General features: G+C 52.6%; 1 protein-coding gene across 2 annotated transcripts in view; it reads left to right on the top strand.

The window, feature by feature from the left end:
- Positions 1 to 16,679, top strand: part of ZNF423 (zinc finger protein 423) — a 319,048-nt gene that overhangs the window by 91,452 nt on the left and 210,917 nt on the right. For both annotated transcript variants that reach the window (XM_019643449.1, XM_019643432.1), the window contains exon 3: positions 15,072 to 15,272. In XM_019643449.1, the coding sequence (XP_019498994.1) occupies positions 15,176 to 15,272 (97 nt within the window). In that variant the 5' untranslated portion in view covers positions 15,072 to 15,175. The remainder of the gene's footprint in view (positions 1 to 15,071; positions 15,273 to 16,679) is intronic.

Here is a 16,679-nt window from a genome sequence, read left to right as displayed (position 1 = left end):
GTGCCAGGCACTGGTCTAGGTGCTGGGGATTCCACAGTGAACCAAACAGACAGCAGCTCCTGTTCGGTAGAGCCACATCCTTAGGTACATTGATTTTCTCTGGCACGGAAACGCCCCTCCCTCCTCCTGATCACATTGGGTGGAGAGGAAGGACAGGGCTGAGAAGGGATCGGGACCAGCCCTGGCTCTGCCACTAACTTGACATGTGTCCCGGGAACAACACCTTGGGTCTTAGCTCCTCGAAAAACTGTGGATGGGATCGACTCCTTTCTGGGCAGCCTTCTCTATCTAAAATCCCCTAATTCATTCACTATCTGTCCTTTAAAAAGTTTTTTATCATTTAAACATTCAGTGGCTCAGCAATTTTTTTTTATTATGAACTATTTCAGATATATAAAAGAGAATACTGACCACCCAGGATGTACCCTTCAGTTTAGGGGGCAGAACACTGATCACCCAGGGGAGCGCCCAGCTGCCCTCCCCTCCCCCACCCACAGCTTGCCATTGGTCATGTTTCTGTATGCCTTCCTTCAGGAAATACATATGAATGCTATATAAGTACCGTTAGTGTACATGTTTTAAACTTCCTATAAATGTCATATTATATATACCGTATTACCATAGCTTATCTTTAGCAACTTGCTTTTTTTCCCCTCTCAGCGTTAGAAATAGTTATTATGCACCTATGTTCAGCAAATAGTTGACATATAATCTTTGTTCACGTGTGTAGCTCTGTCCTATTAATTTTAATTGCTGGATGGCGTCCACCCTGAATGTACCACAGTTTCTCTCTCCATCTCCGGCTCATGGAAATGTTGATGCTGTCTTAACTCTTTTGGCTATGGCTACGACAGATAATTCTGGTGTGGTGGATATTCTCACAGTGAACTCCCAGTACAGGAGTTTTCTAGCATATAAAACTCCTCGTGGAATGCCTGGAGCAGAAGGCCTGGCTCAGACGCCCCTCGTCCCCCTCTCCATCCGTCTGTCGCTTTGCTCTCCTGCCATCACTTTAGGTAACTTCTTTCCCACTGGTTCCAGAAAGCGTCTGGGGACTGTGTCTTAGTAGCCCCTTTTGGGTCCCATGTCCATCCCCGATTGGCCAGGCCTGAGGTCCCTGGAGCTTGGAGGTGGGTCCAGCCCCACGTGAGCCTCCAAGGCAGAGCGGGGAGGGCTGGCCGCATGGAAAGTCGGTGCTTGGGAAGGTCGGTGGCTGGGGTTGGGATGGCTGACCCCAGCACTGCCCGGAGTAGCTCAGCCCATGCTGTTAGGAGAAGTAGCTCTCTTGCCTTTTGCCCTGAGATGTCTTAAAAAGCACGTGTCTCTTTGGCAACATCAGTGAGGGAGCAGATTAAAGAAGTCCAGGATTGTGTTTCAGTCTTGGATTTACTAGGACAGCCCAGGGCAGTGATCCTCAGTGTGTCCATTTTAGAGATGGGAAACCTAAGGCTTGCAGGGGTCTCACTAGATCCCCTGAGGTGACTGTGGGGCCTGTTGAGCCCGGGAAGATCCTCTGTTCTTTTCCCTACACTCTTTCCCTGCTCTCAGAGGCCAGGCGATTCCTCTGACGGCTCCTGGAATCAGTCTTGCCATTTCCTAGGTGGGAGACCCAGGCCCAGGACAGGACACGGCTAACATCCTCCTTCGTTTCTGGTTACTCCTCTAATACCCTCACCACAACATTGAGGCAGGATGTTGTTACCGGTGGGGAAACCAAGGCTCAGAGATGGGAGGCGAGTGGACTGACCCAAGGTCCAGCCAAAACTTAGGGACAAAGCTCAGGTGACAGAATAGCATCTCCTTGGTCCCCGCAATACTGCACCCACCTGTCCTCATCTCAGGCTATTTCTCCGCCCCAGATGGAGCTGGCACGGCCGCGCAGACCCCAGTTGTACCTTATATGGGGTGAGGAGATGGTCCACTGGGTCCCCGTCCACTCAGCTACATCCCGGGCGCTCCCCACAGAGAGTCCTGTTCTGCCTTTGATGCCAATGCTTGCGCTTTCCTGATAATATTCTAGGCTCTTCTTAATGCGAGGGGGTCAGCTGCGAAGCATCTCGGCAATTTATAATTCTTGAAAATTCTGTTTGGTGACATGAGGTAGCATTTAATAGACACCCTGCCACCTCCTCTCTCCCTATTGTGACAAGCTCCTGGCAGAAGCCTTTTGAGACTCAGGGTAATTGCGCCACACTGGGAACGGGAAGACCGTTGTGCTCGACTGCGTCTCAAAAACGTCTCCACAATAGACAGTCAGGTACGCGTTTGCTTGGCTTCAAGGTAATGATTTAAACTTAATTTGACCCTTGATGAGGGAGCCCATGTTTCTGGTCAGACGCAGTCTTTCAGTTTGGGCCTGCCTGCCATGCCTTCGGTGGTGACACAAATAATTCCTTCATAACAAGTGCCTTTCAGAGGATGTCTGCTGCTGACAGCTAATATAGAATTATTGCCCTTGAATGCATTTCTGTAATTACTTCCCAGAGATCTGTCTTTGTGTTAGAAGACATTTCACACTTTAGTAGCATAAGTGTTTTGGGAGAGCTCGAGCAATAATTACGAACAGTCTTTCCATGAAAATAAACCTAAAAAAATTATAAAAGCTAATGCTAAAATTGGTTAGCGTCAGGGAGGGTTTCATTTGATTCATGTATATTTATTCCAAGTATAATAACCTTTCCTGTATGGGAATTTTTTTTTTAAACAAAAGCAGTAATGACACAGACAGCCTGCTTTCTAATTTTTGAGCAATACTGAAACTGAAAACAGATTAGAAGTGACAAGTTGCTTGAGACTGTATAAAGAAGCCGTGATCGTGGAGCCCCGATAGGAGACATTTGCGGTAATGGAAAATGAAATGATTCACAGTGTGATCAATAAAAAATTAGCAGCATTTAATAAAAGGTTTCTGCTTCATGTTGACTGAAGACCGTCGTGAGCAGTTTGAAATCCAAGTTAAGTGACGGGACGAGGGTGAGTGGGGGGTGGTGGGGGGTGCGGGTGTGCGTGTGCATATAGATCACTCGGATATTGGCCATCGCAGAGGAAGCAGCGAGGACCCTGGGGGAGTGGGGTCTGGAAGGTTCCTTGGCGCTCCCCACTTGACCTTTGACCAGTGGTTAATCCTCTTTGTGTAGAAATGTGTCTCCATGAGTCCTGGGCACCAAGCAGGCCTTGGTCTCATTGGGGAGTGTGGGCCCAGTGCCCCCCCATCCCCACTTAAATCCATCCCCTGGGGAGGGGGCACGCCACCCAAGGGATGGCGAGTTCCTGCTGAGGCCCCTCAAACGTGTTGTCTGCGCCCTTGACGTTGTGGTTTCTGGAAGCTTCTGGAACGCCTTACAGCCCACTTGTGGGTCTCGACACCCTCCTGGGGGCTGGAGGGAAACCAGCAGAAAGCTGGCAGCCTTAGCAAGTGGGTGAGGAGCCCACTGCTCAGTGGGCCACCCCCGCCCTGGGTGGAGGTCAGCGGGAGCCGGCTTCTTGGAAACTGACCGTGCCACCATTTGGCCTCTCTCAGAAGCAGCAGCGTGGTTGAGACAGGCTCCCTTTTCCCCAGCTGCTCTTTCTCTGTCCCCAGGACTCACTCGGCTGGCCGCCACCAGGCAGCGACTTGTTAATTTTACAGGCGTGACACAGCCCCCTGGCTGAGGCTGGAGGGAGTGGGGCTCATGGCCGCCCAGGCCCTCCCGGGGATGGATGGGAGACCTTGGGTCGGAGGGTCCCTGGGGGCAGCTGGCCTCTGCGTTACAGCAGCTCCCAGGAGCCTGGGTGGGTGGCTTGTAGGACCAAGGACAGGGAATCTTTTCCAATCCCTGCGTCCTGGGGCAGTGGGCAGGTCCCTCCCCAGAGATACGCAGACCCATGGGTGGGTCTTTAAACGTCAGAGTAGAAAGGGTCCTTCCCCATGGCTTCCTTCACTCATTCATTCAACACATAGTTCCTGAGCACCTGCTGTATACCAGGCCCTCTGCTGGGTGCTGGGTGGGGGCAGAGGGGGAAGGTGAGCAGAACTGATGTTGACCCTGCTTGCCTGGAGTCTGCTCATTGGCACAGGCGACCCCCAGATGTCCCGAAAAGGAAAGGACCAGGACTACTGTGGTGAAGGAGGGGTGCCCAGTGAGCACCCGGCCCTTTGGGGGTGAAGGTCACTGAGCCATGACCTGGATGATGAAGACTTGGTGGGGGGACTTGTGCCCACTTCCTGGTCTTCCAGCGGAACTCGTGGCTCTAAAGCAGACAGAGCGGGCTTCCTCAGTGCGGGGGTGAGGTCGGCGTTCTGCCCTTGAGCCTGCCCCTGGCACAGTGACAAGTCACTGAGGGACACGGGTTTAAAAATGGCTGCTCCATGGTCCGTGTCTTAATTTACAGATGAGGCAACCACGGCCCAGAGAAGGCAACCACGGCGTGGTCCTGGGCCCCGGGCTCCGTTTGCCTTTGACCCGGAGGCGCTCTCGCTCAGTCTGGCCACTGGTCCTGTCTTTGGGGTGTACACCCCTCCCCTGCTCCCGTCTCTTCCCCCCTGGGGCTCCCCCTTTCTGCTGCAGCTACCAGGGAGTGATTTGCACCCCATCCTCGCCTTGAGCAATTAGGTGCACGAGGCCATGGCACTGGCCACAAATTAGCTGGATTTATCGAGCTCCCCACGCCGCCCCACCATCCCCCCCCACACCCCGCCTTCCTGCAGTCTGTGCCTCCATCTCCTCCTTCCCTGCAGCCATCAGAGACAAAACATGACAGCAAGGAGAGGGCAGAGTGGTCACGGCCTCAGGAGGTCACGAGGAGGTAACAGCGCACAATTTTCATGGTTCCAGGGTGGCTGTGTCCGACTGTTCTTCATTACTGCATGCAGCGAGATCAGCTTTATTAAGATTGGGGGGCTCGGAGGGGCAACACTGTTGACTTGCTGGAAAAATAGAATTTTTTCCTTTTTGGTGGGAGCATTTGTGATTGCTTTTTCTCCCCCTTCCTGCTCTGCCCTTCCCTCCACCTCCCATCTTTCCGCTCCTTCCAAGCCCGTCCTAGTTGGGAACTGGGTTGGAGGAAGCTGCCATCTCTTCCTTCGTGGGTTGTTGGGCTCAGCACTTGAAGATCCCTAGGAAGGGGGAGCCATACATCTGTTCAGCAGGTATTCACAGGACACCCACAAAGGGCAGCGTGCTGGCGGCAGGACAGCAGCCTCAGCTGGTCACGGAGCTGTGCTTTGTTTTTTGATGCATCGACAGCACTCACAACAGTTGCTAGCACATAGTAGGTGCTCAGTAAATGTTTGTTGTCTGACTCCAGATGTGGAGTATTTGTGTCTGATGGGGCTGTAGTTTTCGGGGAGCTTACTGCTGACCAGGGCCTGGGTGGCAAAGACCTGGGGCGAGGTCACCTGGAAGGCGGCCCCCATAGGGAGCTCCCACACCCTGAGGAGATTACATCATCCCCATTGTCCAGGTGAGGAAACTGAGGCTCAGAGGCGTAAGTCAAGAGATCACACAGGAGTGGACTTGAACTTGGGTCTTAAATCTCCAAGGAAGGGATGCTTTCATCAGTGCCCAGCTAACCTCCCTGTCTGGTCAGATCATCCTGGGCTCAGGGGGGCCTGACTGCTGTTGCTGGACGTGTCCCGTGGCAGAGACACTGCCCAGGCTGCATCCAGCCCTTCAAGGCCTATTGTTTTGTCCACACTGTTGTCTAAAAACTTGAAGTCAACCTTTCAAAATCCAGAGATTTCACATAAAAATAAAGATTTCCTTTTCGAAATAAAAAACAACTAATGTGTCCGCACTGGGCCTCACTTTTTGGTAAGGCGACTACATAGAGGGTTTGAGCAGGGGCCACCCCACTTGGGTGGGCGTACACCCCGCCTCCCCTTGCTCTGCCCCGCCCATTCTACTCATTTGCATAATGGGGGAGGGCATCAGTGTGCTGTGAGTGTGGGAGCCGCTCAGCCTCAGTTTTGTCCTCTGGAAAGCAGGTCTGATGGTAACATCTCCCTTACTGGGTCACTAGGTGAAGGGTGCAGATGGATTGAAAGGTCTGGTCTGAGGGAAGGGATTGCCATCCTGCGGCTAATCATTTTGGCCTCGGGTTCTAGAATTCCTGACCACTGAAGAGACATTCTCTGGAAGATTCTAGGCATTTCTGTGGTCAACCACATGCCTGTGGAGAGGGGGGCCCTGTACCCAGCCCTATATTATCCCAGGGTAGAGCGTCCCAGCAAGGCTTGTGCGATGCAGCCTGGGTCACGGTCAGCACCGGACTGACCATGGCTTTGAAATTCCATCCACAGAACATCAGCACCGATAGGGGAGCACCAGGCGCCCCCCCACACCCCAGCCAGCCAGCCAGCAGGAAGTTGCTTCCTTATTTAAGAAGTGGAACTTGGACAGCAAATTATGTGTTAAAATATTTGCCTACAGCTCTGCTGCCAAAGGGACCCTTTAGGCAGAGTGTTAAATGTTACCTCGCTGCCCACACTGCAAATATTTTAAACCTGAAGATAAATAGTGGCTGCCTCACGGAATTTGGGGCCAGCCGTGGACGCACAAGCAGAAAGTCTAATTGGGGCTGGCGGGCTCCTTGCCCAGCCCCTCCTGTGCTCCATCCCCCAGCCCTGGAGTGCTCGAGAAAGCGTTCACGCAGACATGGCCTTCTCTCCAAGCAGGGCCCAAGTGCCGGGCTTAAGCCTGGGGCTGACCCCAAAGTGCTTCCCCTCCCTCTCCGTCTGGCCCTCGGGAACGCACTGCAAGTAAAACGGTTTGTGGGAGACACGTGGGCTGTGAGAATGGGGCATGCGTTTTCTTTGTACCCCTCTGTCGGGCGCAACTGATCTCACAGATTCATTGCACACAAATTTTCAAATATCTAACAGTTAAGCATCGTGACTCATCGCTTCCGTGTCTTCCCCGTCTGCTGTAACCTATTGCCAGTCGTGTTTGTGACTTAGTACAGTAAAGACGTAGTTCATAGCGGCATCTTTGTGTGCCATGAATCTGTGAGATCAGTTACGCCCGACGGAGGATTAAAAAACTGTTTCTCCAGGGTAAACACTTTGAAAATGGTAGGCACCTTCCTGGACTGTGTGTTCTGTTGGGAGGCCCCCCAGCTACATACAGGGGGCAGTGCAGGAAAAGTGGGCTTGTGAATTGCGGAGTAAACGTGTCTGTATTATCTCCCCAAGGGCTGCCTGGGGCAGACCCCTGGCAGAGGTCACACTGCATCTTGGAGGGGGTGGGCGTGTAACTTACTCAAGGTCGCACAGCATGGAAGGTGGGGGGACCCTGGACTTGAACTCAGGGCTTCCCTCGCTTGGTCCAGTGGACTTTTTGTCGGTGTGGACATTTTTATGCCTTTCTAGGGAGTCCCCCTTGTGGAACGATGTCTTCAACCCTCACCCACGTCGGGGCGCTGCACACACTGTTTGAATGGCAGCAGCGGCCATCAGCGTAATCATAGTTACGGTTTTCTCAAGTTCGATTGTGGGCCAGGGGCCAGGCTTTGTCTGTATTACCTCATTAAAATAATTTCACTTCATTACATTTTTTTCTCAAAGAGGGTGAGTGACTTGTCCAAGATCCCCCAGCTGTTAAGTGGTGGCATATAGATCTGAACCCAGACAGGCTGGCTGCAACGTCTGTGAGTCCTGTCTGTTCTTTCTGTCGTCTGGACAGTCCCTGGAACGTGACTCGAGCTCTCTGCTGTGTGTCTTTGCTTAATAGCCATCTATGCTGCAACCACGTGGTTCCATCAGCCCTCTGGACTCTTCCATGGGCACCCCCAATGCTCCCTGTACAGTTGTGTCCGGGGTCAAGCCCTGGACGCGCCTAGAGCTCATTGTCTGATGATTCTGATTTCTACGGAGGTAGATGCTGCAGGCTGCCGTCCAGGTCTGATTGGGAGAAGAAATGAGAAGTGGAGGGGAGGGGAGGGCTTCCAGGACTCACTGGCCTCCGGCGCTGCCTCTCCTGCCTCTCCACGCTCACCTGACCCCATCCCGGGCATTCACTCCGCTCCACCAGCCACCCCTCCCCTGCACCCTTGTCTCACCTTTGCCTACACTCTCCTTTCCCACCTGCCCCTGCTCCAGCCTCCTCTTGGCCCCTCGAAACCCATGGGCTCCTGGTGCTTAGCTGTGTGCACGATTCTTCTCACCTTGGTGGCCATCCGTTAGGTGAGCCTCACCTCCACCTTGTGTGGCAGGAGAGGACAGAGTCCATCATGATCAGGCTCAGGCAGGAGAAGTGACTTGCTCCAGGTCACTCATGGGGCTGGGTGAGGGGGTCCTCCAGCTAAGACTAGAACCCGAGCCCACGACCGACGTTGGCCCATCACGCTGGCCTTTCTGCCTTACTTCCTCCTTCACCTGTTCACTGCTTCACCTGTTCACTCCTTCACCCACCCCATATTTATTAAGTATCTGTTTTGAGCCAGGCTTTGTGAGGGCGTTGAGGCCACCAAGATGAATAGGACTGGGGAGTCCCCTATATGTCATAGCAAATATGCGCATGTTATGTCTGGCACACAGTAGGCACTCAGTGACTATCTGTGAGGTGAATGAAGGAATGAATGGACACATCTGTGTGATTATTGGCACTGGGATATCTCACGCTTCTCAAACTCTGCCCTTGTTTTCTCTGTCCTGGGCGTAGGGGGGCCCCTGCTTCCATCGGGCAGTTCCTCAGCTCTGCGGCCACAGAGGTGGGACCCCTGCTTGTCCCTGGCTAGTTCTCATGGTGCCCAGGGCCCTCTGCTGTTTAGCCGGTCCCCATGGTCTCTTCCAGGAAGGAGAAGAGACAGCCTTCTTTTTTTTTTTTTTTTAAAGATTTTTATTGGGGAATTGTGGGGATGGGAACAGCACTGGGGAATTGGGGGAAGGGGAACAGACAAGTTGCTGTCGTTTTGTTCTTCAGTCTAGTTGTGGAGGACGTTGCTTCACTGGCCCAAGTTGGCACCATCATTGCGCTCTTCCCAGGAGAGGCTGATCAGTCGCCGGCTTCTGGACGGCCGCTCACTGCGGCTGCTGGCCGCTCACACTGGCTGCTGGCTACACACGGTAGCCCATGGCAAACCACTGCCACAGGGGCTGCAGCCTACGCCGTCGCCGGCGACTCACGGCAGCCCAGCTCCAGGTTGAGCTGTTGTTCAGCATCTTAGCTGTGGAGGGCAGTGTCACTGGCCCTCATATGTGGGATCTGAACCGGGACCCTCTGGCGTCCCAAGCCAGCTCTTAACCATCGCGCCACTCGGCCAGCCCAAGAGGCAGCCTTCTTGGTGGGGATCCTTTTGACTTGTGTGCTGGTGGGGACTTGGGCCAGAGAGAGGAGACCCTCAGCGCTGTCCTTGGGCTGAGCTTCTGTCATCTGGCCCCTGGGAGGGGAGAGGCCCAGATGGCCGAGAAGCCCCACCGAGAAGGTAGGGACTGTCCTGTTCCCAGGCCGGGCAGCCTGGGGGCAGCCTGGCCCCGGGGGCCTCTCCCGTTTCCCTTTCTCCTGGCACTGGGCTCAGCCAGCTGTCCCCTATTCAGCCCTTCTGCAGGCATTCCCTTTTTCGCCTTCCTGTGTAGCAGTTAAGAGTTGGAATTTAGAATCAGGAGTCCTGGGTTTGAATCTCGGCTCTGCCCTTCCCGGCATGTGCCCTGTGTGTGCTCCTGAGCCTTGCTTTCTCCATCTGCACAGTGGGGATGTCAGTCACTCCTAGCGCATGGGGTTGCTGTGGCGACAGGATGGGATGATGAGTGTAGAATGGTCGCAGGCAGTGCTCACGCCATGTCAGCATCACTCGGGGTGCAGGAGAGACCGGAACACCTCCCTCCACCCCTGACCAGGCCTCTGCTGCCTCCTCCCTCAGGAGGACGTGGGGCCGCGTTTCTGGCGAAGCGTCCCTTGTCGCATGCCCCTTCCGCGTGGTTCCACTGTCTTCCTCATATCACCATCTTGAATGAAAGCTCTTTCTCAAGGGCAGTGAGTGGCTCAGTGGGGCTGTTTCGTCCTGGGATGGGGGAAATTCACTACTTTCTAAGGAAAAACAGTGACGTTAGAGGGTTTTGTTATCGCCTCTCCTTTGCTCATAGAAAGTTCCTCAAGCCCATATCTTGGGTTCAGGGACTCAAGGGTCTATAGGCGTGGTGTAGTGGGGTTCTCCAGTATAGGTGTACCCTCTTCCTCCTGCTTTGAGAAGAAAGCTGGCGGGACAGAGTGACCCTATCATACGATAGGTTGGACCATTTGAGATTGCCAATATTCGACTTTTTGGACCTGAAAAGATGGCAGCTTCATATGGTTCAACCTAATACTAATCATCAGATGACAAAGAGCAGCGTAACCTCTTCCCCTCCCCCAGTATTGATGTTCAGACACTTGTTTCTTTGAAACCAGTGCATTTACTCATTCATATTTATTGAGCCCCGTCTGCGTGTCCTTCTGTAGCCGGGGTGGGGGAGATGGTACAGAGCAGAAACAAACACAGCCCCTGCCTTCATGTTGCTTAGGGCCTGGTGGGGGTGTGTTCTGCCCGTGCGCGGACCTATAACAAGCCACCTCAGCACTCAACAGCCACTGCAGCAGTTCTGACTTCACGCAGCTCTGCGCCTTACTGGACTCAGCCTGTGGTCTCCTTTGGCTTTTCTTGTATGTTGCAGTCAGGTGGTAGTCCGGCTGCTGTCACCTGACGGCTCGTGTGGGCTGGGTGTCCGTGGCTGGCAGTGGGTGCCGGCGGCTGGGAGGTCCGCTGGGCTGCTGCTTGGAGCACCTGCCCTCTCTGCCTGTGGCTTGGGCTTCTTATACATGGTGGTGCTCAAGGGACCTGGAGACCCGGCGGGGAGCTGCAAGCTTCCTTCTGACCTAACCTCAGGTATCCTAGCACATCATTTCTGTAGCATTCTAGTGGTCCAAGGAGTCCCTAAGGCCTGCCAGCCCAGAGGGGGAATTGGGGAGCAGAATTAGATGTGTTCCTGGTGGGAGAGTGAGTGTAAGCGCTCACTACGGGGCAGTGTTGGTGCGGTCGGGGAAACGCAGTCTGCCACGGGGAGGCAGAGTGGAAGCAAACTCGCCCACGGAAGTGAGAGTGCCCCAGGTGCCAGGGCACTGACTGCACAGGGCAGAGAGCCACGGGGAGGGAACGAGGGGGGGTGCATGTGGCACTGGCGCTCAGGCCTGCGGGGAGCCCTGCTGAGTGGTGCTGAGTTACGGGAAATCTTGCTGGTGGGATGGCGGGGTGAAGTCCTTGGCGGAAGAAACGTGTAATTCAAGGGACTGAAAGCCAAGTCTGTGTGGCCGTGGAGATAAGTGACGTCAGAGAGGTCGGCAGAGCCCTCGCTGGACCCAGGAGCCAGGGCGAGGACCCTACGTAGGACTTTGAAGACTTTTACAAATGCCTCAACACTTGGCTCATTGTTTTCATTGAGTCTGCGGTGGGGAGACCGTGTGGCAGAGTGGTTGGGTCAGACACAGCTGTGTTTGAAACCTGCCACCGGTGGCATTGCTTCAGCTTTGTCACCTCAGAGAAACCAAGTTTTCTCACCTGTAAAATGAAAGTATGACAACTCTCAACTCAAAGGGCTGCATGGCTGGCTATGCTTGGAAGGCACCTGGCATACAGCAAGTGCTCCATAAATGCTAGTTGCTCTTGGTGGACCCCTGGGGAGAAGGATGGAGGTGTACACATCGGGAAGTAGGTTGTGAGTTGCCCAGGGTGGAGCGCAAGGCCCACGTTTAAGGTCAGTTCTGTTCCCTGGCCTGGGCACGTGGCCCCAGGGCAGGGGGCGGGCCCTGGCTTGGGCCTCTCCTGGGTGAGCTTCGAGCTGCTCCAGGCCGCCCCTAGGAGAGCTTGGCTGGGGCCTGGGGAGACGTGCCAGCAGCCCATTTTCTGAAAGTCCTTCCCAACCCCGGAAGGCTTGATGGAAAGAAGTGAGCTCCCGCCGGCTGACTGCTTCTTTGGACCGGGGGGTGGTTGGGGTGTCCATTATAGTGCAGGCCCAGGAGGTCGCTGTGTCGGAAACATGAGGCAGTACTTGGGATGGGGACGCAGTCAGGGACATGAAGCCTCTGCGCTCTGCCTCCTCCATGCTCACTCCGTGAGGCCCCGTGGGGGCCTCCAGGGCAGGATGTGAGACAGACAGGACTGGCCCTGACAAGCCAGAGCTGGGTGAAGGCAGTAGAGAAGGCCCATCTGGTCTCCAGAGCCTTCATGAGCAGCATGCAGGGTGGGCCTGCGAGCTGGCAACTCCAGAGAGTGCGCTACAGGGGATTGGGCCCTCAGAGCTGTCTGCCCTCAGAGCGCCCACCTCCCGGCCTTGCCACACTGGGGCCTCCTGTAGGCCCCAGGCCTGGGGGGCGGGCGTGCTGCTTACCATCAGACGGGTCAGTGCGATTCCTCCTATGGCTTTGAGCCACCCCTCCGAGCCTCCGTTTTCTCACCTGCAAATGGAAAAAGAACCCCATTTGCTCTTTCTCCCTGTTGTGAGGCTCGGAGACTGTATGTAGGACATGAGAGCGCCTTGCCAAGAGTAAAGCCCTCCCAGCGTGGAGGGAGTCCTTTCCCCCAGGTTCCAACTGTGCTGACCCAGCACGGGCCATGGGGGATGGGCCCCATCAAGGACGTCCCCGTCCTCCAAACTTCTTTAGGCCACCGAGTCTTCCCTTTCTGGCTTCCTGAGGGTCAGGCTGGCCAGCTGGGTGACCCCATGGGACCCCAGATGATGAGGTCCCCACCTTTGCCCACCTCCTCTCTCCTGCCCCTTTCCACACAGCCAGCTTGCCTCCCCATTAGTAGACAGCGGCAGGGGAGGTGACAGTTCCTTAAAACAGATTTATACTCTTGGATGACTTTATGGGCTTTTGCCTTATAAAAACCCAAGAGTTGACATCCTGATTTATCTACTCCTGAGTCAACAGGATGTACCAGATTTAAAGAGATCAAATGCATTGTAATGTTTGTGGTTCCAGTTGTGGATGAGATGAGCTATTATGGAAAGTGCTGCCAAGTAAATATGGCAAAAAAAATAATAACAGGGGGATAATTTAAATATGTCTATTAAATTGTGTGTTAAGTAAAGTAGCGCAAGTGTGGTGCTGAACGTAACTTATTATCTGGAGAGTTGGTGTAGTAGATAAAGCTGGAACTATTTTTTTTTTTTATTAATGGAAAAGATTGTAAACTAGGAATTTCAGAGCCAGCGCTTGACTGTGTAACCATGGTTGTACGATGACTTATAATATCGAAGGCTCCAAGTGATATTTCTCATTTCTTTGCTTTCTACATCTTGCTGTCGCCGTAGCAGCCGATCGGATTTCCTGAGATAAATATGCTGCCTGGCTTTTAATGGGATTTCTGGATTGCTGGGAGTTGGCGTGTTCTGATAATAAAAGAGCCTAAAAATTGTACATCCTTTAATTGGTAAGAAGAGAGATGTTTTGATAGGTCACAAATGGAAACATTGATTTTAACTGCCTCCGCGCAGTTCCAAGCGGCGTGTCATGCCACATTGCCAGCCTCGGAGGGGGGCCGCTCGCTCTCTGATGAGCTGATTTGTGTTTGCAGGTTCTTGGTGCTGGGTGCTCGGAAGTACAGGTTCTGTGCAGATGGGGGAAATAGAGCCCTTCTAACAGTATCTGTTTCTAACTTGAAATATTTATAGGACTGTGGCTTCCACCTTGAATCGAATGCATTCTTTGCTTCGTTTCCCTTCCTTGCTTTGGCGACCAGCCCTTGGAGTGTTAAAGGTTGTGTGCTGAATGAAGCCTTTTTCTGTGGCTGCAATGTTATGTGTGACACACATGTGTGTGTGCAAATGCCTTTGCATATGCATATATGTTTGCATCAGTATCTTGACACATCAGAGCGATTTTTCTCTTTAATTTAAACCAGTGCTAGTTTCTGAATAAGTAGATCTGATTTCCAAGACAGACTGTGGGGGGAGGGACCACACGCGCTTTGATTTTCTAGCCTGAGTCTGTGTATTTTAATGGGCAAGTTTAATCCACTGACATTTATTGGGGTTACTGAACTATTCTCTGTGTTACCACACCTTTTCTGCACTTTGGTTTACAAGTTCTTGATGTGTCCTATTAATCTCCCTGACTGAGGCTGTGATCCATTTTCCTCCAGCTGTGCAGGGAAGGACACTAGGCAGGAGCCAGGATGTCGAGTTAAACATCTGCAGGGTGCTGGGGACATTGCATCTCACTGGCGGATGCCGGGTGCCTTACCTGTGAAGTGGGCATGACAAAGCGGTCCCACTCTGAGGGCAGGGGGTGGGGCCATGTGATTGCTTCTAGCTAAACAATATGTGAGGCTGTGAAATGGGTCTACACATAGGGAACTGTGGCTTTGAAAAAGTGCGGAACACCACACAAATGCAAGCACCATTATCAGACCATGAACTCCCCTTTCTGTACAGATTAGCCATATGCCTCCGCAGATATGCAGAGAGTAGGTATTTTATTTGAAAGAAGTTGGTTGGATGATTCAAAGGCTGGTTCTCGCTGTCTAGGCTGCTACTGGGGCACAAGGGAAGGCTCAGGTGCATTTTAAGCTTGTGATTTGATTAGCCATGGTCCTGCAAACACGTGTGCTCCCTGGATTCCAGAATCAGGACATCTTTGCAAAGAACCAAACCGACATCACTACATTTTCGAGGCTTGTTATGTGGAGGGTGAACGTGGCTACGCGATCTCCCAGCTCTAAATTGCAGGGCTTGGGGGAAAACAAAAAGCTTAGGTGCGTTAGGAACAGCTGCTGGGAGCTCTGGAGAAGTGTGTAAGAGAATTGGGTTTTTGGGAGACAGAATGCTAAGGCATTTTCACCTCCCTGGTGGGTCACAACCCCCGGCATCCATGCACAGAGGGAAGATGACAGGAAATCCCCATAGAAGATTTACACCAAGAATTAAAGAATCTAGTTGCGAATTATGGCACCACATGCTACAAAAACCCCCCATATATTAATATACCGAGAGATGTCAAGAATAATGGACCCTGGGAGGTAGAGTAATTAAATGTATCTTCATAAATGCTGGACGATTCTTTTAAAACCCTTTCCCAAGACCCTGTCCGCTGACGTGATTGTATTCTTCCTGTTGGCAGGAGGCCTGGAAGGAGAGCCCGGGTGTGATCAGAAAACCAGCCGTGCACTGGAAGACAGGAACAGCGTGACAAGTCAAGAGGAGAGAAATGAGGACGATGAAGACATGGAAGATGACTCAATTTACACCTGCGATCACTGTCAGCAGGACTTCGAGTCTCTGGCAGACCTGACGGACCACCGGGCCCACCGCTGTCCTGGAGGTAATGCTAAATAGCACCGGGATTCTGACAGGTGGTTATATGGATAATTGGACATAGCAACAGCTTGAAGCCTCAAGTGAGATTAAAGAATTAATAATGTAATTTTACAGTTAATGTCATTTTATTGTGGTGTCTTGGGTACCCTGTATCCGCCTTTTAAATACAATTAAAAATAAAAGCAACAGCTTTCCGGCAGGCAGGAATTCGGTGGGGGCACCCTGTCGTCGTTCCCTCAATCTGTACGCCATGCCACGTGGGCCATAAGTGGGTGGGTCTGCACCCCGCATTTTTGGAAGGCCTTTTGGAAACCCAGCAATTAAGAGGTTAGTGCAAAGTTAAGCAGCTCAAGTAGGGAAGGCTGCGTGAAGGAGTGAGCTCTGAGGCAGCATTTGTGATGGGATGGGGAGAATTTCACAGGCCAAGCAGAGCCTATGCAAAAAGGGCCCCGGTTCCACTTCTGTGCTTGGCCTCCCTTTTCTCTGAGTGGCTGGGAACTAACTGCCAGACCTGTTCGCTTTCCTCGATGTCACGAAGAAGGTGGGCAAGGCCACGGTTTTACAGGAGTGATTTAAGACTTCATGAGTTGTGTGTGATTATGTGTCTGGGGCACGGGGTGGAGGTGGGGGATGGGGGCATGGGGTAGAGTTAGGGAACAGGGGCATGTGCATTCCTTGGGGGGCGGCGACCGTTGTTGCAGGGGTCTGATCAGGGAGTCTGAAGCATTTGTGTTGTCTATACAGCGATCCCCAGATATCCCCTTCCATCTTAATTGTTGATGAAACCCTTTGGATGCCGGTTTGTGGGGAGAGGACCTAAAATCTCAGACTTGTATTCCTCAGCTTTGTCTACTATTTTGGGGGAAAATTCGCTGGTAGGAAGTAGGCTGGTACACAAAGCTCTCACTTCCCTTACCTTTCATACCATCTTGGAAATTTGAAAGCCAAGTGTTTGGGGGAACTGCTATGACTTTCCCTCTAGTGACGTTCATACCTGCACAGCCCTGGCTAGACCAAGTGCTTGTCAACCTCGGAAGGGAACAGATACCCCAAACAATGTGCCCAAGAGGACTCTTAGAGAATTGAACTTGGGGCTCAGCACATTAAACCCCAGTCATTTAGAATTGGTGATATTTCAACCAGGGCCAGAGGCAATGGCTGACTTATAATCTTAGAATTCTGAGGCACTGAAAGGAAAAGGTGATTGTTGTACTAAGGTCACTTAATGATTTTGGTGGCCGAACCAGGACCTCTTCAGGACCCTGGGCTATGGACTTCGTCCTACTTGAGAAAATCATAGATGCTGGTGTATTTCTTCATTTAGCCAAGATCTGAAGTGGGTGCTAAAACTATTAAGAGAATGAAATATTGTCACTTAACTTTTGAAACAATCAATGAATTGATCTTCTAA

The sequence above is a fragment of the Hipposideros armiger genome, unplaced genomic scaffold (genome assembly GCF_001890085.2).
Source record: "Hipposideros armiger isolate ML-2016 unplaced genomic scaffold, ASM189008v1 scaffold_4, whole genome shotgun sequence".
NCBI classification, from domain to species: Eukaryota; Metazoa; Chordata; class Mammalia; order Chiroptera; family Hipposideridae; genus Hipposideros; species Hipposideros armiger.
The sequence above is the reverse complement of the archived record's forward strand: the minus strand, read 5'-3'. Positions and strand labels throughout refer to the sequence as shown.